Source organism: Heloderma suspectum, chromosome 3 (assembly GCF_057233095.1).
Source record: "Heloderma suspectum isolate Gila_16-S chromosome 3, 16-S_ref, whole genome shotgun sequence".
In the NCBI taxonomy this organism is placed as follows: domain Eukaryota; kingdom Metazoa; phylum Chordata; class Lepidosauria; order Squamata; family Helodermatidae; genus Heloderma; species Heloderma suspectum.
Genome location: NC_139460.1, coordinates 235,412,140 through 235,440,072, shown reverse-complemented (window position 1 = coordinate 235,440,072; position 27,933 = coordinate 235,412,140). Strand labels below are relative to the sequence as shown.

The 27,933-nt window shown below is 41.4% G+C and overlaps 1 protein-coding gene across 2 annotated transcripts in view; it reads left to right on the top strand.

The window, feature by feature from the left end:
* PTPRE (protein tyrosine phosphatase receptor type E) overlaps positions 1–27,933 on the top strand; it is a 187,211-nt gene that overhangs the window by 50,784 nt on the left and 108,494 nt on the right. Inside the window, exons 2-3 of one of the 2 annotated variants that reach the window (XM_084845961.1) lie at positions 1,666–1,688; positions 2,740–2,802. Coding sequence is in view for 1 of the 2 variants with exons in the window: in XM_084845960.1 (XP_084702086.1) it covers positions 9,656–9,666 (11 nt within the window). In the remaining variant the exon portion in view is untranslated. Of the gene's footprint in view, positions 1–1,665; positions 1,689–2,739; positions 2,803–9,545; positions 9,667–27,933 lie in introns of those variants that run through there. The other variant, XM_084845960.1, reaches the window with a different exon arrangement.

Sequence of the window (27,933 nt, the reverse complement as noted above, 5' to 3'; positions counted from 1 at the left end):
AGATGGATGAATTCTCTCTAGAATGCAGGACAAAACAAGTAGATTGCTACAGATTATGAAATAACTATGTTAGTGTTTGGATTCATCTCTCTCTCTCCCTCTCTTTCTGTGCAGTGCTTTGTGACCTAATTTCTTGTACTATTTTGTGCATAGGCTGTTGAAAAGAAGAATTCATTAAAAAAGTTAGTTTTAACCTGTGTCTTGACCAGATTCTGGTTGGAGTCATATAGGGAGGAAGGGTAATAGAATGCCATAATAGGTTCTATTTTAACTGGATGTTGTATAGGCAGAAGGAATGACTGTAAGAATCAGCAAGCCACTGTTCTTTATTTATCACACACAGAAGTGAAGCACTCAGCAGAAGCTCCACCCACTCTGCTACTACCAACTCTACAGGAGCTGCCAAGGTTCAAAACAATAACTAAGTCACAGTACCCCCGCTAGGGTACATAACATTCCTCCCTCCTTAGCTACTATAGTCTTTCAACCAACAACGAGGTACCCTTTCTCGGCATGGTCTCTGCAATCGACTAGTAGATGTAGATTGCTCAGATGACTTTCTTTTTCTTTATAATCTGACATCTTTATATATAAGAAACCTTGTTTATGGAAATGACTGCTGGCCGCTGTGAGATATATCTGTGAACAGCTCAGTTCACATGGGGATTTCTCCATGTTATCCTGTATATGGAAGGGACCTTGGGAGGAAACCAGCAGCCAACATGTATGTGTAAACTTGTTGTAGAAATATACTTGCTGATTATGAACACAGCCAGTTGTCTGTATATCCCATTTACACCTCACATTTTTACTAGTATATTAATAGAGGTGTTCATGTATTGGTTAAAGAGAGGTGTATCTGTAAGGTTATCCTAGATTTCACAGATAAATCATGGTTCCATCAACTGTCATGGTTGCCTTAATGGAACAGAAATCATAGGCCAAGATCCAAAACTTTGGGCTTGTCCAAAGGATGTGTTGGGTTCCCCCATCCTCCTGTTGAATATTAGCCCTTTCCATGACAAATTACAAACTGCTTATGATATTCTCCTCAGTTTCAAAACAGGTTTGCTGTATGGCATGACAGGCCTCAGTTTGACAAATACAATTCCAGACCTTTCTTAGGAACATGGAAGTGTGGTGTTGTTTGGATCCAGCCAGAGCCCAACCTAATTTTCATGTGTACAAGATGTTTGCGCAAAAGCCTCCCTGTAATCCACACCGTGTTTCCCGAGTACATGTGTTTTTAGGGAGCTGTTGTGCAGAGGTTCCTGCACAAATGATACTGTTAGTGTGTGGAAGCTGGAAATGTGGCCAGTGTATGTGATCTCAATCTACTTCTTCCCCCATGTGTTCATTCTTATTTGACCAGGGCTTTTGTCAGTTTCAGTTGCTGTTTTTTCAGGTGAATATATGCAAGTTCTGTTTGTCAATAATTGCCTTGTACTAGTTCAGATTCCGCAATGAGGTGACCTTATTTATGTGGGTGCTTCTGTTAAACTAGTAAGAAACGACTATTAGATATCTCTTCTAAAGGATTAAATTTGAGATGAAACTGTCCATGTAAAGCATCATAGATATGTGTAATCAAGTTAAAGCAGCAAAGCTTTCTAAAATGGAAAAAGCAATAATATTTTAAATTCCTCTCTCTCTTTTTCTTTGCAGCCTATAGCATCTTATTCTAGTAGGTGAGTACACTACATAATTTAATAATTAACTATGAACAATTCACCACCACCATCTTAAGTGTTGTTTTCTTTTTCAAGAAACCTCAGATTGTTGTATGAAGTTAACAGCTTGAAGTTATGTTTTAAAGGTCAGCATGTGTGGAAGTACCCTTCATTAAACTATATTTTGCAGTTTAGCTTTAGGTTGAGATGTGAGTGCTCAGAATATAATTTTTAGCATTTAATTGTTCCATTAACTTGAAGTCTTGAAAAGAAGATGTTGTATGTCTACATAAGGATGGATGAAAGTCCCTTACCTGGTCTCGCAGCTTGCTTCGCGGTGAAGGGGAGGCGCTTCGGTTCTCCCCCCGAAGTTCAGGCCGGGGGGGAGGCGCCCCGCCTCGCCCCGCTCAAATTCAGGCCGGGGGGGAGGTGCCCCATCCCTCGCCGCCGAAATTCAGGCTGGGGAGAAGCGCCCCGTCTCCCCGGCCGCGAAATACAAAAGTAAATGTAAAAACACACACACACACACGTGATAGGGTACGTAATGATTTACGTAGCCTATCACGGCTAGATTTCCAAAGTCAGCCGTGATAGGCTACGTAAATCGTTACGTAGCCTATCACGTGTGTGTGTTGTTGTTTTTTTACATTTAGTTTGTAATGGCGGTGGCGGCAGCCGGTCGGAAGACCGGCCGCCGCCCCCGCTGAAACGCCGCCGAACCGCTGCCGGGACCCGCCGCCGAGAGGGACATTCGAAGGAGGTAAGTCCCATCCCGGGGGGGGGGTGGAAAATTTCACCGCCAATTTCGGGGGCCCGAATGCGTGGAGAAATTCTCCGCCATCCCTATGTCTACAGACATGGTATTTGAAGCCCCTTAGAGAATATAGGGTCAGATAATGGCACTGATGGCAATTACTTCTTACACTGGTCTGTTTTTGGGAAAAGATGGCTGAAAAAGAACTATGCTCGAAACATATCAGCAAAACTGCTTTCATTATAATTGCATTCACTATTTTTATTCTTGTTTTATTATTACATTTATATCTCACTTTTTTTCCCCTTTTGCAAGGAACCCAAGGTGGCTTATGTAGTCCTGCTCCTCTCAACATTATCCTCACCACAATCCTGTGAGGTAGGTTAGGCTGAGAGTCAGTAACTGGCCCAAAGTCACCCAGTGAGCTTCGTTGGAGAGTGTGAACTAGAACCCGGATCTTCCCAGTCCTAGTCCAGCACTCTAAGCACTACACCACACCGGCTGTTTTAAGGCTAACGTTCAGGGTAGAATCCTTTAGTTCTGGGGGTCAAGTAAAAAAAAAGAAAAAAGGACATGATTCAAAACAGGGATAGAATTGGGTGAAAGGAAAATTGAGAGTCCATCTGCTTATCTTGTTGCCATGTATCCTCATCCACGTGTGTAATGTGTACATATAGAAGAGGAATTTGTGTCAATACAGTCTTTAGCCTAGAGCAGGGGTAGGCAACCTGGTGTCCTCCAGATGTTTTGGACTATAACTGCCATAAGCCCCAACCAGCATGGCCTGTGGTCAGGGATTATTGGAGTTGTAGAGGGCACCACATTACTCTTGACCTAGAGTAAGAGTGTGCAGTGGTAGGAATTGGGATGCCCAAATGGGGCAAGTGATAGACCTAAAACTGCGCTACTGGGAAATAAGCCTTTTCTAAGTATGAAATAATAAAAACAGCTGGAGGGGGAAGGAGGACTAGGAGAGATAGGAGGGAGGAAATTGACTATGGGGAAATTGGGGGGGGAATTGACTATGTGCAATGAAATCTCTGGAGGGGATAGAATGAACTGTTGGGATAACATGTACTGAACTTTTATTGGAAAGAATTTCTGTTTAAGACCTTGATTTAGTGAGTGGTTTTCCCCTAGGAAGGAAGGCTAAGGGGGTGTCTAGCATACTAATGGGTTTGCCACGATGGTGAACACAAAAATGCAAAGTCCTTAGGAGGAGATGGTTGTGCAACGTTTAGGTGTAGGTCCTTAACAGATGCTAATGAGTGTTTACCACTGGTGGTACTTTTGACATGGAATGTTCCCTCTTAGGCTTTGGACAGTCAATCAGGAATGTGCCTTGGATTGCTTGATTGGGTTAGGGATCAGGCACAACCAATGCCTCTGTGTATCCTGGCGGTGCCACACTTGTTGCATAGGTGTGGAAACATGACCTGTAGTGCACACCAAAAGAGGGCAACTGGTGTGCATCTTCTTTACTGTCTTACATGTTCACACTTTTACTTGGCATACTTTGGGCAACATGGAAGCATCTAGAATCAAGGAGTTAGCCATGTGCTTAAAATGGCAATGAGGCTGACCACCTCAGTAACAATTTACTTGGGTAATACTTGATTTTCCTTAGAACAAGTTTATGTTTTTAAAACATGTGTATTAAGGATAATGTAATGAGAAAAATTTGCTTTTTAAAAAACTGATTTACTTGTGACTGGAATTCCAACTGAGGAGTTCACCTCCCTAAGGCAGTCAAGTTGGCCTCATCTTTGCCTATCTTTAGGTAGGCCATAAAAACTGTTTTGTTCCAACTGGTTTTTTTATGTATTTTAAAACTGGATTTTCTCTCTGGTTTGTTTTAAAGATGGCTTTGTTCTGATCTGTCTTTGTTTTGCTTTGTATGAGTCTGTTTTTAAAGTTGTATCTCATGGGGGGCGGTGTGTGGACAGGACAGCGGGGGCAAGGGGCTGCAGCAGGGAGGGCAATTTGGACAGGATGGTCAGTGAGAAGAACTAAAGAGAAGAAGACCCAGCCAGGAAGCTGTCAACTCAGCTGTTCATCACCTGCAGAACTGGGATAGGAGTGAAAGGAGATGAGACTGTGGATATTTGGGTTACAAAATCCCAGCGGCAAGCCAGGATCAGCTGGGAAGAGAGAGAGAGAGAGAAATGTGCTGTATAGGGGTACAGGGAAGCTAAATGATATTTGCTTAGAGCAGGGATGGGCAATTTGTGGCATTCCAGATGTTTTGGCCTACAACTTCCATCATCACTCACATTGACTATGCTGGCTAGGGCTGATGGGAGTTGTAGGCCAAAATATCTGGAGGGCCACAAGTTCCTCACCTGTGGGTTAGAGCATAGGGTGGAGGAGTCTGAGGAAGTATAATCCAGCCATAGGGTTGGCAGGTCAGCAGCATCCCATTCCCTGAGATGTCAAGGCCAAAACCTGAGATCCTGGGGGCCAGGCCCTTGAGCCATCACAGGAGGTGGGGCCCTGCAGTAACCATTGCAAAATAGTGTGTGTGTGTGTGAGAGAGAGAGAGAGACAGACAGACAGACAGACAGACAGACAGGGCTTCCTTTATGCAATTAAATACACAAGAAGAATTAACTATTTATTTTTACAATAACGAACAAACTGAATGTGCAATCACAGAATATTTACACAGTGCTTAAAATTTATACTAGGGATTTGAAATTTATGCTCTAAGCAACTGTGGTTGCAGCTTTATATATTTGAAAAATTGGACACAGTTCAATTCATAATTGAATTTAACATAAAACTCTGCTTTAATTAAGGAGGCTGGCATGCGGTTCCTGTTTTGTCTGTCCATATGTTTCCCATGTGAAAAACACCCTTTTTATGTATGCATCACTTAATGGGATGGTGATCACAGCACTATCAACTTGTGCAAGAGATGCAGATTTGATGTTTTCCAGTAATTTGCACCCATTTCTGGTCCAGAGGAAGATCTAATTTTCTCACCTCTGGCAGAAATTTCTGAATTAGGTTGAGCTCATAAAAAAAAAATCTTCTACATTAACCTCAACATCCAGAATCTTGGCAACTGTACATACATGTTCAAGGCCTAACTTATCTTAATCTAGATCAAGATCAAAGGCTGTAAAGTCCCGTAGGTGTTCTGAAAGTCATACCATTTCTGAAGATACATTATTGCCTGGTTGTACATTTTGACTGTATCTGTTTTGAAACATTCACATTGAGAATCAGGTAGCTGTTTTGAACTTGACTACAATTTTGCTTGCCCAAAAATCTTTTTCCCTACAATTAATTACTTTCTCCCTCAAGTTGCATACCAATGTGTGCAACTGTGGCCTGACTGCATGTTTTTTTCCAATATAATAAAAGTCATGGAAAGTTTTCATGAAATGATGCACAAACTAGAGGTAGCACTCTGGAAGTGAAATTTGGGAAGTGGTATTGGTTGTCATCTCATCTGCCTGATGGTTAATAAACTGCCATATGGTGTCACTGGTCTGCTCTTCCCCCAGCTCCAGGAAATAGGATTTAATGGCAGGCCAAGAGAGGAGTAGCAGTTTGATAGTAGGGAAGAGGGAGACCCACCAAGCATTTCCATGGCTGAAAAGTGTATGGAACTTCATGCCAACCGCCTCAAAGCATTCCTTGGGTTTCTCATTTCTGAGGGTGCTCCAGGAGAACTCATAATAAATGTTGTGAACAAGAGCCTCCACATTGTACTTGATCTTTAAACAGGCATGTCTGGCAGCATTATGGAACACATGGCAATGACAGTTGGCCCTGACAAGAAAACTCTTGTGTGTTATGCAGACTCTTTGCTCAATAATTTACAGCAGCATTGTCTGCTGTATAACAACTATGTTTTTGATAGATAATGCAAGATCATTTAAAGTCTTAAGAAGGCTGTCGCTGATGGCAATAGAAGTTACTGATGGTCACTCATAAAAGTCCAGCCTTTTGGGACCGGTGGTGTGCAGAGGGGTGGGGGGGGGGCTGTCCCTGTAGGCAGAGCCAACTAGATCTAGTGTTCTCCCTATCCTCCCTGCCAAGAGCATTGCAAATGTTCATTTCAGAGCATAGAAAGTTGTTAGACTCAGGGCTCACAGAGACAGTACAAGCAAGTGAACAAAAAAGTACTGCAGAAATATTTTGAAGTAAATGAAGTAATACAGATTGCCATCTATAGTGCCCTCAAGGCCATTAAGTCCAGAGTGTAGAACTACTAACTGCACCAGCTCTCAGTGTCATGCCCATGTCCCTCCTGCAATAATACTTATAGGGTTTCTATCAGAATTACTGAGTCAATATAAGATAAATTCTTTGAGTGCTCAAAAAGCAAAAATGCTAGCTATTAGTAGTAATAATGAAACAATGATCTTTTCTACACGAGGCTGTTAATCAGCTGTTAAGTCACTGTTTCTACTTTTGGTTTTGTAGCAGAATTGAGATCCGAGCGCTACATGAGGAGTGTATCCTTTCCTGCTTTTCCACCACATAACCTCTAGGTGGCACTGTAGTGTAGTGGAATAGCGCAAATATACAAGTGGCAAAACCAGTTTCTTTTACTTTTACAAATAAATACCTCATTTCCCCTGCTCTAAAAAACCTCTCTGGTAGTGCTCTTTAGACACAGAAGTGAAACTAGAGGGTCACTATGTCGCCTTAAGAACCCATAAACAACCATGATTAGGGAATGATGAGTGGGCGATAAATGCCTCGTGTAGAAATGCCTTGTATAATAGCAATAACAGAATAAAATAAAGTATCTGTACCGAGTGCTTTTCGAAACTATAAGAGAGCAGGACAGACAGTTTAAACAACCCCCTTCTTCCTAATGCAGGGAAAATAGCAGTGATTTTGTTTTGTTTCACTCACATCACCTCTCTCTCCAAAAGCCATGTTCTCTGCTGCAGACTACGACTAGCAGCCACATTGTGTGCATGTGTTTTTCCTTATTGTATTCCCGATTGGTTAGCGATGCTCATCGAGCAAGCAAATGGGATGGACCCTCCCTTCCACAAGGGACTACAAGTGAATTTCTGGTTAAAAAAAATATTTTCAAGCTTTTACAGGGGATCATTTCCAAGGTGCCCTCCAGGAAATTCACCATTGCTTCCGAGAAGCTGCGGGGACTGGCATTTATTCCCCACCTCTCCCTACTCTAATTGGAAATCAGGGAAACGTTGACAAGAAGGAAAAAAAACCCTCTTATGGAATCTTTCCTCTTTCAGAATGAATGATTAAAAAAATAGTTCCATTTTCAGCTAAGATTGCTGCAAAACTCAAGATTCAATGGTAGTAATTTGAGACTAGTTGAAACCCTGAGATTGCCATCCTGAGCATAGACCACCAAACCAGAGTCTCAGGGCCACAGCTGGAGATCTGGCAGCCCTAGCCATCCAGTGGAATCCTATACATATAAAGCCTACGCTATAGCAGAGATGTCCCAGTGATGAACTGGCCTCGTTGATGCTGCTTGGAGGGTTTAAGAAGGCTTGACAGGTCTTCCTCTGGCATAAGAGGTGAAAGGTAGGGCTCTAATGGCTTCTCTTTTCTAATCAAACCTTTAACCCTATCCCTTTCCTTTGAAGGCAAATTTCACATAAATAAATGAGGAAACAGGGATGCATGTCTTTAAGTTGAACTTTTCTAACTTGAGTGATATTGAGACTTGGGGCAGCAGACTTATTCTTTGTTTAAAATATGTTGTTTTGTTATAGTGTATTAATTAAAAATTTGATTATGTTGTTAAGTGGGTCACATAGGAATTGGCTGTTGGGAGTTACGAGTTGTACTCATTCTTAATTGAGCTGAAAGTGATTGTAGGTGCCAGACAATTGGACCATATTACACCAATACTGTACTGGTTACATTGCCTGCCTATTCTTTTTGGGGTCCAATTTAAGGTGGTGGTTTTGGCTTTTAAAGCCCTAACCTGGTTCCAGAATCTGGAACAGAATCTGACGCGTTGCCTGCACATATACGAGACTGCCTGAACTTTAAGATCTGTACCAGAAGCCCTGCTCTCTCAGCTGCTGTCAGTAAGAGCTATTTAATTGGTAAGTGCCAGGTACAGGGCCTTCTTAGTGGTGGCCCCGCACCTCTGGAATTCCCTTCCTAGGGGAATACGAATGGCCCCATCATTTCCAATCTTTAAGAGGTTGCAAAGGATATTTTATTCCAGTCTGTGTTTGGTTAATTTTAATGTGCTGTGTTTTAAAGTTTTTATTGTGCTACATATTAATTAGTGGAGTTGATGGGGATATTTTGTTGTTTGTAGTGGTGTGTTAAATTTTTGTAAACCATCGTGTGGAGGCAGTGCACACTGAAAGGTGGGCTGGAAATCCTGCAAAATAGATAAAGAAAAAAGTCACAGCTGAAGATTTGGTACAGCCCCACATCATTCTAGAGGTTGCTGGAACAGTATTGCTTTTCTATTAAAACTCTTCTCAGATGATGAATGCATGGAGGATTACAGCCCTGTAAGATAATTCCATGATACAATTGCAGTACTGAGTAGTAATTTACTCTGTCAGTAAGGAGACTACAGTAGAGGCGTAAACTTCCACCTTTGTTGATGGGGCTATTTGTTGATAGGGCTGATGGATTATAATTTCAAATGCAAAGAATACTGTGGAGCTGTCTCCTCAGCTCATACAGGGCATGTTTGGGGTCTGGGTTACTCTCCCTTCCAGATTAAAACTTGCATGTTTTATTTCTAGTGTGTTCTTTCTTTCTTTCTTTCTTTCTTTCTTTCTTTCTTTCTTTCTTGTTTTCTCTTTATGCCTTTTTTAGAATAGGAAATGCAGGCTATGTGCAGCTGCATGGAAAAAATTGTCTGAGGAGTGGGGTTGAAAGCTGGTAATTTCTTAATCATTGATCAGAATGAATGTTTCCTGTTCCAGTAAGAGGAGGAAATCTTTACACTGTTAAACAGAGCAGCCCTTTCCCAGACAGTCCTATGACTCTTGAGCCTTTTGACCATTTATCACATGGCAAGACCACTAATATAGCGTTCAGAAGTCAAGGTTTCCATTTAGAAGCACATGAGTGGGCAGGGGAGGGATGGAGAGGAGGAGGGTGGAGCTGCCAATACATTGTCTGTTAAAAGGAACTGCATTTCACTCAGGCCAGGATTTCCTGAAAGAAGGATTTGCTGATAGTTACATTCAGTTAATAAGCAAAATGGATCCCAGGCTGTTATACTTGTTGTCCAGTAGACCTGCTCTGAATGAAAAAGAGGTAAATGAGGTTAATTTGTTTGATTTAACAAAGTGTGTAGTGTAAGGAAGAATGTACTGTAAGTAACAGAATGCAATTAATTCATACCTTTTATTAGTTTTAAATATGTTTAACTGTTATAGTGGTGGGTTTTTTTTTTCTAAGACAGCATTTTGTAGATGTGAAATAACTTCAAAAAAAAAGAACAACATCACATTTGTTATATAATTTTGTATATAACAAAATTAAAATCTGGAGCTTGGAGAAGTGACATGTTCCATTTACTGTCACATACAAGCTGATCCTGTGCATGTTTACTCAGTGCAAGTTTCACTGAGATCAAAGGGTCTTACTTCCAAATAAATGTGCATAAAATTGTAGCTGTAATTGGACAAGAGAATATTGTCAGTGTCAAGGAATTGCTTTTTAATAATAAAATGAAATAGATGGGTGCGTTAAGGATAAGCCTGTGTGTAAGGTTTTTGAAATAATAGATATGTGCTAATGTGGTAATAATGCAAGTAATGTTATCGTATCTTTTCAATAATAAATATATCTTAAATTATTATACATGCTTTTGGGGGCATTGAACACTATGGCTAGCAGCTGGTAACTCATAAATGTCTTATCATTTTTCTGTAGAGCTTTTAATGTGTACATTCTTACATTGAAGGTGCTGTGAAGGAGGCTGTTACTTAAAAAAAATCAAAGTTAAAATATGGTCTCTTTCTTTACATGTGGAAGGAACAGGAATATTCCATGTAATTCATAGCTCTTTAAATCTGGAAAAACTCAGAATTGTGTTCAACTTAAGCACAGAGTTTATTACTTAGTGTTTATATACAAATTTTGGCCCTGATTAAAATATATTGCACATAGCTGAAGGCTGTGCACCTGCTGTTACTCTGTGTTAAACACATGTGGTAAACACATGATCAGCATTGTTAGGTAGGTAAGTGTAGGTGGGAAGGTGAAGGAGTATGTGAATCTCCACCTAATAGGTGTATGCACAGTGGTAACTGACAGGACTGATCATCTTTTAGGAAGGAAGCACATAATGAATTATGCTGGATGCAAATTATTTTCCTCTGACCTGATGGAAGCAATCCATGAAATGCACTTGTTTTGGCAACCAGACATTCCTATTGGATCAGTGGTTGTTACATCTTTCTATGCAGTTACATAAATATAAAGAGCTGCCTTATTTGGAGAGAGACCACTAGCTTTACACCTAGTCCAGTATTGGCAGCTGCTACTGCTTGCTCTCTGGAATCTCAGGGAGAGACCTTTGCAACCCTGTTATCTGACTTTCTTTAGCTCAGTGATGGCCAACACATTTTGTCAAATGTGTGTTACAAGTATGAGGGACTGCCGCTCTAGTATGCACTGCTGTTCAGATACAGCTATTCTCCCCACACCTTGGAATAACCTCTCTCTATTGAGCTAGGTATAGAGTGGCCAGATGTCCTACTTTACAGAAGACTAATATTTTGGAAAGCTGACAGAGGACAGTCCTCTGTTTGAAGGTGTCCTCTGTTTGGTGGGCTATCCAGTCCAATTCTTGTTTAAAATAAAAACAAGACACCAAAACCTTAAGGAGGGAGAGCAGGGGCCTTGAAATTGCCCATCAGTACTTTGCACTTGGATAGCAGACTGAGCAAGCACACAGGTCAGCTTGTCAGTTTGCTCTGCTCTGGTGAGATGTGTTGTATTTCTATTTAAATAGTAGTTATTATTTCTACATGCACACCTAACCGTATAAAGGTGCATATGCAAATCGTTGTCCTCTTTTCTTGGTGATGTATTTCCCCTTTTTTAGCAGTGTAGCAGTCACCATAGCTAGGTAGTGGACTGTAGGATAGTGTGGGAGAGGCTGGTGGGAGTGCAGCCTGACTGCATCATAGCCTTAAGGACACACATGCTGCAGTCCAGGAGTGCCACAAATTCTCACTAACTGTACCTCTAGTGCTACTTTTGCTGCAAGTTACCTACCAGGTTTAGCTGAAGGTGCTGGACTTTGAGCCTTGGACCCTAAACATGGAGAGCATACACTCTGCCATTTAGCCACAGCAATTTCTTCCATCTGAAAAGAAACTATCAGATGTGAAGTGTATTTGTTGTTGTTGTTGTTGTTGTTCAGTCGTTCAGTCGTGTCCGACTCTTTGTGACCCCATGGACCATAGCACGCCAGGCCTTCCTGTCCTGCGCTCTCTCCCGGAGTGTGCTCAAGTCCATATTCATTGCATCCGTGATGCTATCTAGCCATCTCATCCTCTGCCGTCCCCTTCTCCTTTTGCCTTCAGTCTTTCCCAGCATCAGGGTCTTTTCCAGAGAGTTTTCTCTTCACATCAGGTGGCCAAAATATTTGAGCTTCAGCTTCAGTATCTGTCCTTCCAATGAGCAGTCAGGGTTGATTTCCTTTAGGATTGACTGATTTGTCCTCCTTGATCAGAGTTTGCAATACATCCTTTTCCCGACACTTTGCTTTTGGAGTGATTTTAATATGCCATGTAAGAAAATTGAGCCCTAATTGTATTTCATTTGTGTTATGTAAAACACTCTTGGAGACATTGTGGGGAGCATGTCATATTGTTTTCATATTGATTAATTGATTACAATTCTAGAAATAAACTAAAATTTCAAGTTGAAATGGATGTAAATTTGTGAAAATAACTCTACAACCCTTGTAAATGTCATAGTAGAAAAATCTGAAGCCCACATGGAAATCAAATCTTTCATTTTTATTTGCCATATTCTGAGACTGGCAAAAAAAGGTTGTTTAAATTTGTTTAGGACGAGGTGCGGTGTTGTTAATTTTATTGTTTGTGTACAGTTTTTCCTGGAAAGCAATGATCCAGAAAGAGGATCCATAAATATAACTGTGCATAAGATTTAACAAAGCTGGATAATTTTAAGGATGGATGTCATTAATATACTTTATGAATGCTTAATTGTTTGTGTATGTGGAGAAATTTTCATAGGATAATAACTTCCTTAGGCACTACAGTAGAAAATACCATATCTTGTCTTAGGGAAAGTCCTGCTTCTTAGCATAAACTTAACACCTGTAGTGTTCTAAGGACACAAATGTTCATAGCCTTTATCCTAGCCGCAAGGGGCTTATGGTCTAATTTGGACTGACATGATAAATGTGAAAGAGGAGAACATGATTCAGTAAAGAAAATGTACCCGTGGGTAGCCATGTATTTTATCTAGTTGTCTGCCCCGTTCACATTTTTTAAAATTCACAACATTTATATACTGCTCCACATCTAAACAGATTCCGGAACGGTGAACAATAAAAGAGAAAAAGAATAAAACAAACACTATATTAAAATACTATATTAAAATACAGAATAAAACAACACATTAAAAGTTAAAAATACCAATAAAAACTGTGGCTGGTCAATCAAGGAAGACTTCTTGAAATAAAAATGTCTTCAGCAGGCACTGAAAACAACACAATGTTGGTGCCTGCCTGACTTCCAGAGGCAGGGAGTTCTATAGAATGAGAGCCACCACACTGAAGGCTCTACTCTGGATGGACTCCAGTTGGGCCATAGATCCATGCAGAACCACCAGGAACATCCCATATAAACCAGGGACAGGGGAGGGTATTCTTTGAACATGACATCAGACTCTCTTCTTCTGCTCTGCTTCATAAAGCTGAGGAATGATAGCGGAAATTGGATGTTCTTTGATATTAAAAAGAAATTGGGTTAATGTGAATCAGCTTTGGTAACACATTTGGCACAAAGGCAAAGGGGTCCTCGAAACTGGCTCAGTTGAGAGTCCCGAGGTTGCACGGTTTCCCCAAGCCCAGCCCTTAACTTCCATCATGTGTTAGGAATAGATGTCTGCAGGAGAAAGCCTACCTATGTAAGCTTACCTGGGAGCTGGACCTTACACAATGAGCATCCCATCTCCCAAGGAAGCCTGTATGGAATTTTCAAATAAGATCAGAGAGAGAATGCTACCTGTCAGCTGTGTTCTTGATTGTGTAAATAAGTTGTTTTTTGTGGTTCAAGTATTCTTGACCCTAAGTAGGTTACTGCTAGTCCTGCGCTGTTACAACTTTCAGCCTATTAAATTCTATCGATTCATCAGAAATCCTTGTTTTTCTTTCTGTATTTGTGCACTGAACACATACCACATTATCTTCTCTCTGCATTACACTGTTTTTAAATAATTCAGGACGTTATTCACAGTGTTAAGGCACCATCTTGTGACGTTCTTGTAAATTTAAACAGCAAGATAAGAAAAGCACCATGTCTCTACCTGATCAAGCTTATTTAATGAATAAAAAGCTTGATCTACACACTGACACTTTTGGATTGCGCTATGAGTGCAATTTCTGCCACTTTCACCTAAGCTTTTTGACCTCTGTTTTTTAAAAGTCAGGTCAGAAAGATGTGGCAGAGTTTGCTTTAGCAATTTTGAAGGTATCTGGTATCCATCTCTTTTAATACCATATATGGAAGCACTTTTTATTTACGTAGACTACCTTGTCATCGCTTAACAAAGAGGTGTCACTAGCATGTAGTTGCAAACAAAACATCACATAGAAAATGTTTCATTAAGTTGACAATAATGAACTAAAACTGAGGTATATCAGTAGCACTCACCATCTCTGAACTAGTCCTGCTACCTATGATGACTGGAAACAATCAGAGCTGGACTTCCGGTTGGAACCAGTGTCGCTCTTGCAGCATCCTGCGGAGCCTCCATGGGATGCTATCTCAAATAGCTTTTTAAAAGGTTGAAAAACCTTTTCATCTCCCCCCGGAAGTAAAAGGGGGGCAAGGCAGCATCTGGATAAGATCTTGTGAGGCAGCAGGGGGGCTGGATTCCAAGACTACCTTCCCAGAGCTTAACCATCTCAAAAAGCTGTTTTGAAACTCCTATTTAGTAGGAGAAAACAGGGCTGTGTTCCATTGTAATATATGGATTAAGAAATATCAACAACATCTGAAGGATGGTTTAAGAAATATCAACATATTTGAGAATATTTGAGGACTTGCAAGATTTGTTTGAAGAGAAACATGACTACAGCAAGGAGAAAGAAAGGAACTGCATCACCACCCACTCCCCCCATACCTCCCTTGGCAAAAGCTCCGAGAATAGAAGATATAGGGAAATTATTTACTCTGATAAAAACTTTATCTTCACAATTTGCGGAGCAAGCCAAGAGGTTGGATTCAATTCGAATTCCATCACAGCCCTGCAAGGGGCTGTTGGTTTAATTAACACTTGGTGGCAAAAAATGGAGGCGAAGGTTAATGAACTACAAGATAGGCTGACAACGAACGAAACTATGACACAAGCTTTTAAAAAAAAATTATCTGCCAGAATTTCCCAACTGGAGGCCTTCATGCGCAGATCCAATGTATGTTTTATTGGTATTAAAAATTTGCCTAGTGATGTACATTTGCCTAGCTTTGTAGACAAGCTTTTGCATGAGATACTCCCTGTGCCATCTGATTATTTACTTGATATTGAGCAGGCATTTTGTGTGCCAAATGCTAAAGGGACTGACTAAATGATTATAGTCCTATTTGCAAGAATTTCCACAAAGAATTATATCCTGCGTTTGGCAAGAGAGGGTGGAAGTATTTTTTGGAAACAAGATAAAGTAATATTATTTCCAGATTACATCAAAGAGGTGGCTGATAAAAGAAGGCAATTCATCAAGGCGAAAAATATGGCAAAACAAATGAACTTACTATATCGCTTAAAATATCCTGCTACATTTTGCATTGTAATGTAAACGGTACTTATTACCTTACAACAAGCATGGTGGAAGTGAGACCTTCAAAAGTAGGTAACCACTATTGATCACTGCGTGTGTGGGGCTGCTGACAAAATCAACTGGTGGCTGCCACTGAAAAAATGTGTGGTGGTGATCTACAAACAAACAACAAGAAGCTGTCAGTTTAAGGGAGATATTGCAAAGCATTTCAGCCCTGTTCAGGTGTTTTGCCTGAACAGGCATGGGTCCCCTTGTGTACTGGCCTTGCCCTCTCAGTCCCACACCCTTTTTGTGTCTGGGTGAGGGTCCGAAGGAGATCTCTACTTGAATGCAAGTAGATCCCCCTGCATGATCAGTAACCCTGATAAAGCCAGATTCCCAATCGTGTGGACTCCTCTGTTCACATAAACCCTCTTCCGATCTCCCTGCTTAGTGCAGGGATGTTGGCGGTGGGGTCAGCATGTGTAACACAATGTCCTTTACATGCATTGTTATACTCTGTTCAGGCATAATGCTTACTATTGGCAAATATTTGCCCCCTTCCCCCACACCTGACCCCTTCCCCATTTCAAGATGAATGTTCTCTGTAGAGAACTGTCATCTCAGCTCTTTGACCTTTTCTGCTGATGAGTGCTTGTTTTCTTGTGGTCTGCAGTCTATAGCAAGTAGTTGGTAGGATGTATTTTGTTATGCTGCTAGGTTTCCCCCTGACTGCACCAGGGTTAGGGGGTAAACAGACCCCTCCTGCTGCTATTAACCAGTTACACCACAAGAACGTTAAAAAGAGAAGCTGTCACCTACACAGTAGCATTCCAGGCTTCATGGAACATTTTGAAAATATTTGATTGCAATTAAATAATAGCTGGCCAATTGATTTGGCATATTAACCCCGAGTTTGACTTCATTTTATTTGCCTTTTGGCAGTTCTTTAAGGTTGAGAAGTGAATGCTGAGTTCTAAAACTTGAGGGTGTGGCTCATCAGTGGGTATTGTAGCTAGTGTCTATTTTTCTGAAAACTGAGTTTCCACCTGATACGCCTTAGGACCTCTGCTGGCTTGATTATGAAGGAAAATTGTAAAATATTTCTAATGTCCCCTTTCCTCGGAAGTCTGCATTAGTGCTAAAATAGTGCTCTGACTTGACCATATATCAATATTTTATTTGGGATGAGTAGGATTTCCCCCCCTAAATGCTTTATCAGGTAGAAGTTTCATGTGGCTTGAAACTGAACTATAAGAGAATTAAATTTCATACTTAATCAGACATATTCTTTCAAGCGTCTTTAGCCATATTTTATAATATATAGCAAGTTGCTAATTAACTTTAGGTTGCTAGATGAGAGAGGTGTTTAAACTATCTTGTATTTTGAATTATAGCTTCTGACATTTAGGATATGTAATTTAAGACTTGACACAATGCATTTATTAGTTCAGACCTCATAATTTTATGTTGCATTCCTCATAAGACAGATAAGTGTATAGTCCCTTAATGAGGCTTTGTAGTGAAATTATGTTTCTGATTTGCTGTGCAAGCTTTCCCAAGTAAAACAAATGATTTGACTTACATTTTCAGTGTTAGTGGGAAGTGGGAGCTGTACATTATCAATATGACAGTCACTGAAAATAATGGTATTGTTTAAAAATACCATGAAACTCAAATTCCGATAAAAACGTGTATTATGTTCATTTAGAATTATGGTACATCAACATTATTATTGCAAGATTTCTGATGAATAAAAACAATTTGGAATTGCTAACACCCATACTTCCTTAGTGTAGACATTCACATATAGCTGAATCATGTCTGTATCTACCCAAAACATTTTAATAGAAAACTTGAAGTGTGTTATTTTCTACATTTGTAAAGTAATTCCATGGATGTAGATGAGCTTTGAAAAGAGTAAAGTCAGGGCTGCTTCTTATTTAATGACAAAAACTGCACACAAGATCAGCAAAACCATATTCTTGAAGAAAATTCAATGAATGATAGAGTTTAGTATACAACTGTTGGAATCAGCGGTACAAAGGACGCAATCCTATGGCTGGTAGACAGCGGCTAGATGGCCATGGGATTTTTTGGTTTATGGGAACTGACCTTGGAGCCAGTGGTTCGAGGCTAGTTCCCAGAAAACCACCTCCCAGCCCCCACCACCTTGTAAGAGGTGCAGTTTGTCCCCAGCCCCACACTTGTAAGAGCAGCACAGAGCGGGGGAAAAAGGGGTGCACCTGGGGGCAGGGAGGGAAAGGGACGGCAGAAGCATCGTTATGATGCTTCCTATGTGCTGTCTGGCCTCTCCCACTGCTCCAAGCTGAAATCAGCCATCTAGCTGCTAATGCAGGGTAGCCAGAGTGCGGAGAAGAACATCCCTTTTGCACTTCTCCTGCACTGCATTGGATAGTCGGTCACCTCTGAGTTCGGAGGCAGATGACTATCCCATTGGATTGCACCCTTAAGACCTTAAAGGTTTAACACTTTTATCACGTATTACACATCTTGCAAAGATCTTAACCTCACAACTTTCAACCTTCACTGTCTGTTTCAAACTTTGCCGTATTTTCCCCAGGCCACTTCTTAGTGTTGTCCCAGAATATCTATGTTACGTTGCCTTTTCCTCATTGAAGATGTTGCTCAAAACCTCCTTCTCTGCATCTCTCTTCCATTATTTTCCAACTTCCCAGTTCTAAATATATTTATCTGGAATTCCCATTGATTTCAGTGGATCTTAATTTCCAGCACTTAGGATTCTAAACTAAATTAAACGTGCATGCTGTTATAGTCTACCATATTGATACTACCTTGTCTTTCCTTGCCCTTGTTGCCTTTTTATGGCTCGAATTTCAGACAGTAAACTTCTTCCACGTAGCTCTATAAAATCAGTCATATTGATAAATAATAAAGATAACATGGTGATAATGTGAACTATATAATATACCAAGTTAATGAGATCATTTTGTTCTTCTGATTATTATTTTGCCTTTAAATCTGTTTAAATGTTCCTATACAGGTCTAGTCTTGTTGAGCACAAACCATTCTGAGATAACTTCCATTTATTAATAATCTATTTTAGACCATCATTGTTTACAGAGACAGCTGTTTGAAAAAAAAACTTTGAGTCAGTTTTTCTGTTTCAATTAACTAAAAAGGGAATGAAGACAATTTTGCCAAAAGCTTATTTCAAAAGAATATAAATGAAATGTAGAAGTATAGAGTATTCAGAATAATAACTGTAGTGTATAACCAAAATATTAAAATTGCGAATAGAAAATATTCTGCTATTCACTCAATTATTCTTTTTTAATGGCTGTATGTAAAGTTATATTGGAAATCTGGATTTTTCCAGTTTTTTATGATGAGCTGAAAAGCATACAACACCAACACTAATTAATGCAAATGTTTCTGTGATACTTGAACAATGATTAGTAACATATCGAAAATATTCCACCCAATTTATCACTGTAAGAATTAAAAAGGCAACGTTGGAATGTAGCCCTTCTAAGAAATACTTTAATTTGTTTAGCTTTTAAAAGATACAGGGCACAATCCTATGGCTGCTAGACAGCGTCTAGATGGCCATGGGATTTTTGTTTTCTGGGAACCGACCCTGGAGCCAGCGCTCTGAGGTCTGTTCCAGAAAACCAACTCCCTGCTGCCTTGTAGGCGGCATTGTTCGTCCCTGGCTACACGCTTGTAAGAGCAGCACGGAGTGGCTGAAAAGGGGGCATTCCTGGGGGAGGAGAGGGGACGACTGTTTGGCCTTCCCTCCATGCTCCGCCTGCCCAGCATTGGATAGTTGGTCACCTCTGAGTTTGGAGGTGGCTGACTACCCCCCATAGGATTGCGCCTATAGTTATTTAGTTTTGTAGAAGCTGTTTTTTTTTCCAGATGGCTTATTTTGGAATACGTTGCCTTGTACTTAAAATATTGGAAATAGAATTTGAGAGTGTGACAGTATCTGTTCCTGGCTTTACTATAAAAATCTGGACTGAGACAAGAGATTGGGGAAAGACTAGAAATGTGAAGGTCCAGAAAAAAAATTGAAAGTTTGGGGGAAATACAGGTTTTCTATTTTTTTTCCTCCAAGGACCTTTTTTGTTTTTTTCTGAAGAAGTGAACAACTTTTGATTATAAAATATTTTCTTTTAGATAATGAATCAAAGGTGATAGTATATTGCTACCAGGCCTTTACTCCCACAAAATATTTTCTAAACATCTATGTAATATGAAGACTTTAATATAAGACTAGAGATATAAAATTTCTGGAAATGTTGAGGCCATAGGAGAGGGTTTTTTTTCATCCTCTCCGTAAGGTACCCACCATAGCTATTTCTTATTGATTTAGGGAACAATCCTATGGCCGCTAGTCAGTGGCTAGATGGCCATAGGATATGTTGGTTTCTGGGAACCGACCTTGGAGCCCACGCTCTGAGGTCGGTTCCCTGAGAACCAACCTTCCCCCCCTCCTTTGCTGCCTTGCAGGCAGCTCAGAATGGCCCTGCCTTCTGCACTCAGAAGAGGAGCATGGAGTGGCGAAAATGGGGTGTCCCTGGGGGTGTTCTGGGGCAGGGAAGGCAGAAATGCTGGGACAATACATCCTATGTGTCATCCGGCAGCTGCTTCCTCCACTCCACCTTTCTGCAGCTAGACAACTGAAATCAGCTGTCTAGCCTCAAATGCAGGGTGGCTAAAGCGTGGAGGGGACAATCCACTTCATGCTTCTCCTGCCCTGCATTGGATAGGTGGTCACCTCCGAGTTTGGAGGCAGTCGCCTATCCCGATAGGATTGCGCCCTTAATGTATCTTTTACTGATAGATGTTTAAGGATACTACAAGACATGCTCAGTGTCCCAACATATGACTAGATTCATCATAATATGTGAAGAAAATGTACTTTCTTGAGAATTTGGGTTTTATTCTACAGAGTTCTGGGTTTCTGGGCTTGTCTTGGTTAGATGCTCTAGCAGCCAATGAATGTAGTTCTAAAATCCACACATGAGAGAAACACTGACCTTGTTGGCACATCATGCTGTGTATGAGCAGTTTGCTTGCACATATGAAATATGGATTTCAATTTACCCAGGACCACACAGTTGATCAGGCTGAGAGGTTTGGGATCTTATGAGGTGGAGAAGAACACGCAGACAACCAATGTAGATGAAAGAAAAGGAGATTTATTGAAATAAAAGAAATAAGCAAAAGTAGAACCTCCCCAGAGAGCTGCACGCTCTCTGAGGCTGAAGAGGTTACATGCCTCTCAGGTACAAACTTAGTTACAAAGAAATCTCAAAGAGTTTCAGTCTCTCTGAAGCTCAAGAGGTTGCACGCCTCTTAGATAAGAGCCTAAAACAAACAGTCCTCAAGAAGTTGTGCCCTTCTCTGAGGCTTAAGAGGTTGCACGCCTCTTAGGCAGAAACTTAGTTAACCAAATGTGGTGCATTAAATGACTAAATATACAGTTAGCACTGTTTGTTGCTCAGCTCCAGATTGGTCCATGCCGCAAATGGCCCACTGAGGCAATGGTGATACAGTGTCAGCCAGGCCCAAGCCTAAGCCTGCTGTCTTATATCCTAAACCCAAACGGTTAAGTATGACAGAACAAAGATAACTGCACCTTATCTGAGCTGTGGAAAGTAAAATCCTTTCCTTGAATTTTACCCAACACATACTCACCACGACGCTATCAAGTATTTGGCCAGAGCACTTAATATGTGTCCCGTGGATTGAGGGTACTGTTGGTATATGCACAGACAAACGATCCAGATGCAACCACGCCCCTCCTGAACAATGGCAGATTCAGGGGGTTTATTACCCTTTTCCCTCGTTGGGGCTCATGAGGTCAAGGAGGGGTTCATTATGTTCTTTGTTGATAATCCATCACGTTCCAAATTCCCAGGATTGACGTTTGTTGTAGACAGCCTGGCACCTCCTTCCAACTCTCCAACATTTCTCAAGGTTGCTTCTCTGGTCATCAAGTGCCGTCCTTGTTATCAAAACATCTACTGATACCCCTCTTTTATTGGCCCATTTCTGTCTTCTGTAACTGATACTTTGGCAATCTTCAGTACATACCAGAGCACCCTCATTCACACCTCCCCTTCCTGATCTGGGCTATTCACATGATATAGACTGGTTTAGAATGTTGACCTTTTTACATTTCATAGTGTTCTCAATGGATACTTAAATGTTTTGGGCTACAAAATACATTTCAATATGTTTACAATTGTATTCAGGCTTGTATTCAGTTTCAAACTTTGCATTCTATTTCTTTTCATACCACATTTGTTACATTGTAAAGAAAACAAGAGTACACTGTGGCACCTGAAGTCTACAAGGTTCTCTACTAGGAGCAGGGAGAGAAGTTATAGAGAGAAGCCATCTTTATTGACAAAAATCATGGACACTTAAATGTTTTGGGTTACAAAATACATTTCAATATGTTTACAATTGTATTCAGGCTTGTACTCAGTTTCAAACTTTGCATTCTATTTCTTTTCACGCCACATTTGTTACATTGTAAAAGAAAACAAGAGTACACTGTGGCACCTGAAGTCTACAAGGTTCTCTACTAGGAGCAGGGAGAGAAGTTATAGAGAGAAGCCATCTTTATTGACAAAAATCAAGTAAACGTGGATTTAAGAAATAAGAGAAATTAATAAAAGCGATAATATAAGATATAACTGAAATATAAGTGGATATGAGGAGACATTAGAAGACAACTTGAAGAAAAATAGGAAACATAAAATCACACTGTGTCACACACACTGCCCAATTGGTCCTGCTGCAAGTGGGAGTTGCTAAACGAACATGGACCTTTGAACCTTGGTTTGTTTAGTATAGGGGTGAGCAATATGTAGCTTGTAAGCCTTATTGCCACTCAGTAAAGCCCCTGCCACCGTGTTGCCCAATTTGCCATTGCAACCCCCCTGGCAGTTTGCTATTGAATTTTGGTGGCAAACAGCTACAGAGCAATAAAAAGGTCAAATTTAGCCTGAGAACAAACTAAATTTGCTGCCACCACCACCAAATTCAGTGGCATAGTGGTGCTAGGAGTGTGGTCCATTGGGGTGTATGTCTGTAGGAATTAAAGTAGTGCCCAGGTCCCCTGGTTTAGTGTGAGTTGCCCACCCCTTGAAAAGCCAGAGAAATAACCCATAGCTTGTTGGGTTATTTCTCTGGCATGTTGGGCTAGAGACAAGCCAAAGGTCTAGATTCTCATGTCTTGCTAAACAAACCACAGACCAAAGGTGGGGATGAGAATTCTCGCGGTTCAGTTACTGTCCTCTCCCCTGTCTCATTTGTAACATGGACCAATAATATGGTATCAACTTGTCCTTGTGCCAGGTCTTTAGAGAGTAAAAAGGACAGGCAAATAAGAGCTGGACCATAAGGAAGACTGAGCGTGAAGAATTGATGCTTTCGAACTGTGGTGCTGGAGAAGACTCTTACGAGTCCCCTGGACTGCAAGGAGGTCAAATCAGTCCATCCTAAAGGAAATCAACCCTGAGTGCTCATTGGAAGGACAGATGCTGAAGCTCAAATATTTTGGCTGCCTAATACAAAGAGAAAACTCACTGGAAAAGACCCTGATGCTGGGAAAGATGGAAGGCAAAAGGAGAAGGGGACGGCAGAGGATGAGATGGCTAGATAGCATCACCGATGCAATGAATATGAACTTGAGCACACGCCGGGAGAGAACGGAGGACAGGAAGGCCTGGCATGCTATGGTCCATGGGGTCACGAAGAGTCGGACACGACTTAATGACTGAACAACAACAACACACTTACCTAGGAATCAGCCACATTGAACTCAGTGGCACTTATTTCTGAATAGACATGCACAGGATTGCACTGCATATATTATTGAACACAGTGGAAAACAGGATGCTAACATTGGTCTAATCCAGAAGGGCTCTTCTTAAATGAAAATGTGTTAATTAAACATTGTTATCATGTGTGCTCTGGACACATGTCTCTGTCCATGCTCTTTAACATCTATATGAAGCCTTTGAGATAGGTCATCAAGGGATTTGGGATGAGGTGTGAAAAGTATGCTGATGACACCAAGCTCTATTACTCCTTTAATCTGAATCAGGTGAGGCTATGTGGGTGTTGAATGGTGGCTGGAGGCAGTAATGGGTTGGATGAGGCTCAATAAATGTAGAATTAATCCTTACAAGACAGGATTGTGGGTGGGCGATTCTTGAGTCTAGGAGTTGGGTAGACAGCCTCTTCTGGATGGGGTTGCATTTAGTCTGAAAGGTGCATAATATGGGAGTACTACTCAATCCATCTTTGTCAATGGAGGCCCAGGTGATCTCAGTAGCATAGAGTGCCTTTGCCTAGATTTGGTGGATGCACCTGATAAAGCTGTTTCAAGACAGAGATAGGCTCTGTCTAGAAACATGCTCTGGTAATGTCTCATTTGGATTATTGTAATGTTATTATTGTAAATGCTCTGAAAATTGCAACTAGTACAAAATCCAGCTGCCAGAATGCTGCTGGGGACAGCTGTCAGGGACTATGTAATATATAACACTGATCCTGAAAGAGCGGCATTGGTTACCTATCTGATTTTAGGCTGAGTTCAAGGTGCTGGTATTGACTTAAGCCCTAAATGACTTGGGACCCAGCTATCTGAAAGCATGGCTTTACCTGCACCAGCCTGCCCATGCTCTTAGGAGTGTGTGTGTGTGTGGTAGGAGCGCCCTAGCGGCCCCTTTCAGTACACTTCAATAGCCAACTCAAGACACAGACAAAAGGATTCTTTTCAAGGCTTTAATCCTTTTACAGCTTAATGACTCTTTCAAATGCTGATCACCAGCAACTAAGCAATGAACAGCAGAGTAGCCTATGCTCCGAGTAGGCAGTTGATCCCCATTTGAAGAAGAATCACTTGAAGACCCTGAACTTATGGGCTAGGGAGAGATCCTCCCTCTTTTCCTTGGGTCCACAGGAGGCGGCCGTTGCTTGCATGCCAAATGGGCGCTACGCCACCTTTCTGTGCCCTCCATTGCCTTCCCTGCGTCTGTGTCAAGCGTCTAGCAAGCCCCCCTCCCGCACTTTCTCACTGCCCGGGTCACTATCTATCTCAGGAATGCCGGCAGGAGGAATCTCTGCCAGCTGCTGTGCCTGTGAGGGATGAGCTGGCTCCTCTCCCACGGATTGCTGATCCTCCTCAGAATCAGAACTGCTCTGGGGTTCTATCGGCTCAGTTTCCACCCTGACACATGGAGTGAGTCATTTTGGATTCTTCAGTCAAGTTAGCCAAGTGCCCTTGTAAAGTAATTGGACAACAGTAGGGGCTAGATCAGAATTTTTGGTACAAAGACTCACAAAGGAATAGGTTGGTCCTGGAAGAGCAATTTCCAGGTGCACAAAAAGGGCAATTGTCTTGTTTCTGCTTAAAAGAAAGCGGTCCAGGCTTTAAGTGGAAATTAAAGTGCTTCTTGTAAAGGACACTTAAAGTCAAGGCTCACCATAGCCAATTGATAGATGATACAGTGTTGTTTTAAATAGATTATGAACTGGAGGAAAATTGAAAATTTAACCATTTCAAGAGGCCACACAGCTAGTGGATGGAGCATGGTGACATCCCCTTGTCCTTTTCATTAGAGAGGTTTGGTAGAGAACTTTCAAGTGCAGATGGTCCTAGTTTGCTAGATCCTTATGAGCTCACCTTCCGCAGCCAGCTGTGGCTTCTGTAAATACGTTCATTGTGTCCCAAGTTATTTTTTTGCCTTTCCTACCAAAGAACAATGTTATATCACACCTGATGTCAGCGTGGAGACTGAGCCCATAGAATCCCAGAGTAGTTCTGATTCTGAGGAAGAGCAGTCGCTCCTGGGAGAGGAGCGCGCTCCTCTTTCCCAGGGCCAACAGCTGACGGAGATTCCTCCCACCAGCATTCCTAGCTTAGATAGCAGTCCAGGGTGTGACAGAGCGCGGATAGCAGACTTGGTGGATGCGCGATGCTGACGCAGAGAATGGCGCCAAATGGAGGGCGCAGAAAGGAGGCGTAGTGCCCGGTTGGCGCACAAACAACAGCTGCGCCCAGAGGATCCAAGGGAAAAGGGGAGGGACTCTCCCTAGTCCTTAAGTTCAGGGGTTTGCCAGTAATTCCCTTTAAAACGGGGACCAGCTGTTCCAGCTTAGGGCATAGATACTGTGCTGCTCAGATCTAGTTGCAAACGGTAGAGTTGTTAGGTTGTAAAAGAAGAATAAAGCTTTGAAAGGAATCCCTTTGTCTGTGTCTGGACTTGGCTACTGGATTAGACTGAGAGAGGCCTCGAAGGAGCCCTTGACACCCAGTGGTTGTGGGCCCCTGCACTTCACAGTGCCCTGTGCTCAGACAAACTGTTGGGCCAGATGTGATGGTATGCCACTCATAGAGGATACTCTCCTGGAGGTTTTGGTGTATGGTTTGATGCGGCCAAAGCTCATTGCAGGGTACACATTTCTTCTGTATTCATTTCAGCATAGGCTGGACATTATTTGCATGGAAGCACCATTCTTGAAACTTTCTACCACCTTTTTTCCATTTTTGGGGGTGAAGTCCTTTCTAAAAATTACATTCAGCATTATTAATCACACATGGTAAGAGTTTTTGTCCTGGCTTGTAGACTGAAAGACATTTTCAGGAATCCAAATATATCTAGTGTTTATAGAAAAGTTGTCAATGAATTTGATAGATCTTCAGTTTAGGAAACCTTGAGGTAGAAAAATGTCTCATGACACTGGGTAGTATAGAATGAAGGCATCCATCAGCAGTATAAGGGAGAGGGTGATTTTCAGTGATTCCCTCTCCCCTTGCACCCCCAAATCTGCTCCAGAGGCTTGGACAATTTGGGGAAGTGTATTGGGAAGCTGCAGGGGGATGAGGAATCACTAAAAATCATTCTCCTTTTTCTGCTGTTAGATAGCTTCTGGCAGTGGAGGGACACTAGTTTGAAACCAGCCCCAGAACTGCCCTACCATTAGATGGAGTCAAGTAGTCTCTTCAGGCAGCAGATGCTGGGAGGTGGCAGCAAGATATTGGAAGAGACAGCTGTGTGTCATGCAACCTGCCCTGTGCTCCCTAAACTAGCCTGCTGCCTTGAGGTGCAAAGGAGGATGCCATCCCATACCAGAGTTGAAGAAAGTGCCAGTTCAGTTGGCTTTTGTACATGGAATGGAAAGGAGTGCCATCTTAACCTCAAGTAGCAAAATGTCTCGGGCCGGCCTTGACCATCCCTAATCTGTAATTTTTTCTTTACTTAATTTGGGAATTTGTAGTACAAAGCTAAATCACTTTGCTGCCTAAAGTGGAACCCAAATGCTATCCCTCCTGCACCCTGTCCAGCGCTAATACTTTAAAAATGTCCTCCTGCTTCACACAACTCAGACACCATTTCTTTCCTTCATGTATCCTGCCCTCTTTGTGTTGCCTGAAGCAGGTTGATTCACCTTGGTGAATGGAGTCTTGGTCTAATATGTGTGCCAGAAGACAGCGGGATTAAATCTCACATCATTCATAAGGTTTATTCAAAGTTAAAATTCCTAAATTTAATCTCTCACTTAAAATAAGTACAAAATTTTCCACATCATAGTTCAAGTCTTAAACTTTACTTCAAACTGTGCTCTTCTTTTTTGTCTGAATGCATGCAGAGATTTTGTTTTGTTTTGCTTTTTATCTTTCCAAGGCCACAGAGTTTAATAAAAATGAAATATTTTGTCCAGTTCAATAGGGAAAATGTCAGGACAGTCTACCAATTATTTCTGGGTCATCATTTGGAATCCCAAAAGAAGCACACAGCTTCTTGGGCAATTATGTGTCATTCTATTTAGGCTATGGAAGCTTTTAATAGTTGATTCATGGAGAAAGCAAGAGAATTCCAGAAAAACGTCTATTTCTGCTTCATTGACTACGCTAAAGCCTTTGATTGTGTGGATCACAACAAACTCTGGCAAATTCTTAAAGTGATGGGAGTACCAGACCACCTTACCTGTCTCCTGAGAAACCTGTACGAGGGTCAAGAAGCAACAGTCAGAACCAGACATGGAACAACCAAGTGGTTCAAAATTGGGAAAGGAGTACGACAAGGCTGCATATTGTCACCCTGCTTATTTAACTTATATGCAGAGTACATCATGAGAAACGCCGGGTTGGATGAATCACAGGTCGGAATTAAGATTGCTGGGAGAATTATCAACAACCTCCGATATGCAGACGATACCACCCTAATGGCAGAAACCGAAGAGGATTTCAAGAGCCTCTTGTTGAGGGTGAAAGAGGAGAGTGCAAAAGCTGGTTTGAAACTCAACATTAAAAAAACTAAGATCATGACATCTGGCCCCATCACTTCCTGGCATATAGAAGGGGAAGAAATGGAAGCAGTGACAGATTTTACTTTCTTGGGCTCCAAGATCACCGCAGACGGTGACTGTAGCCATGAAATTAAAAGACGCTTGCTCCTTGGGAGGAAAGCTATGGCCAACCTAGACAGCATAGTAAGAAGCAGAGACATCACCTTGCCGACAAAGGTCCGTCTAATCAAAGCTATGGT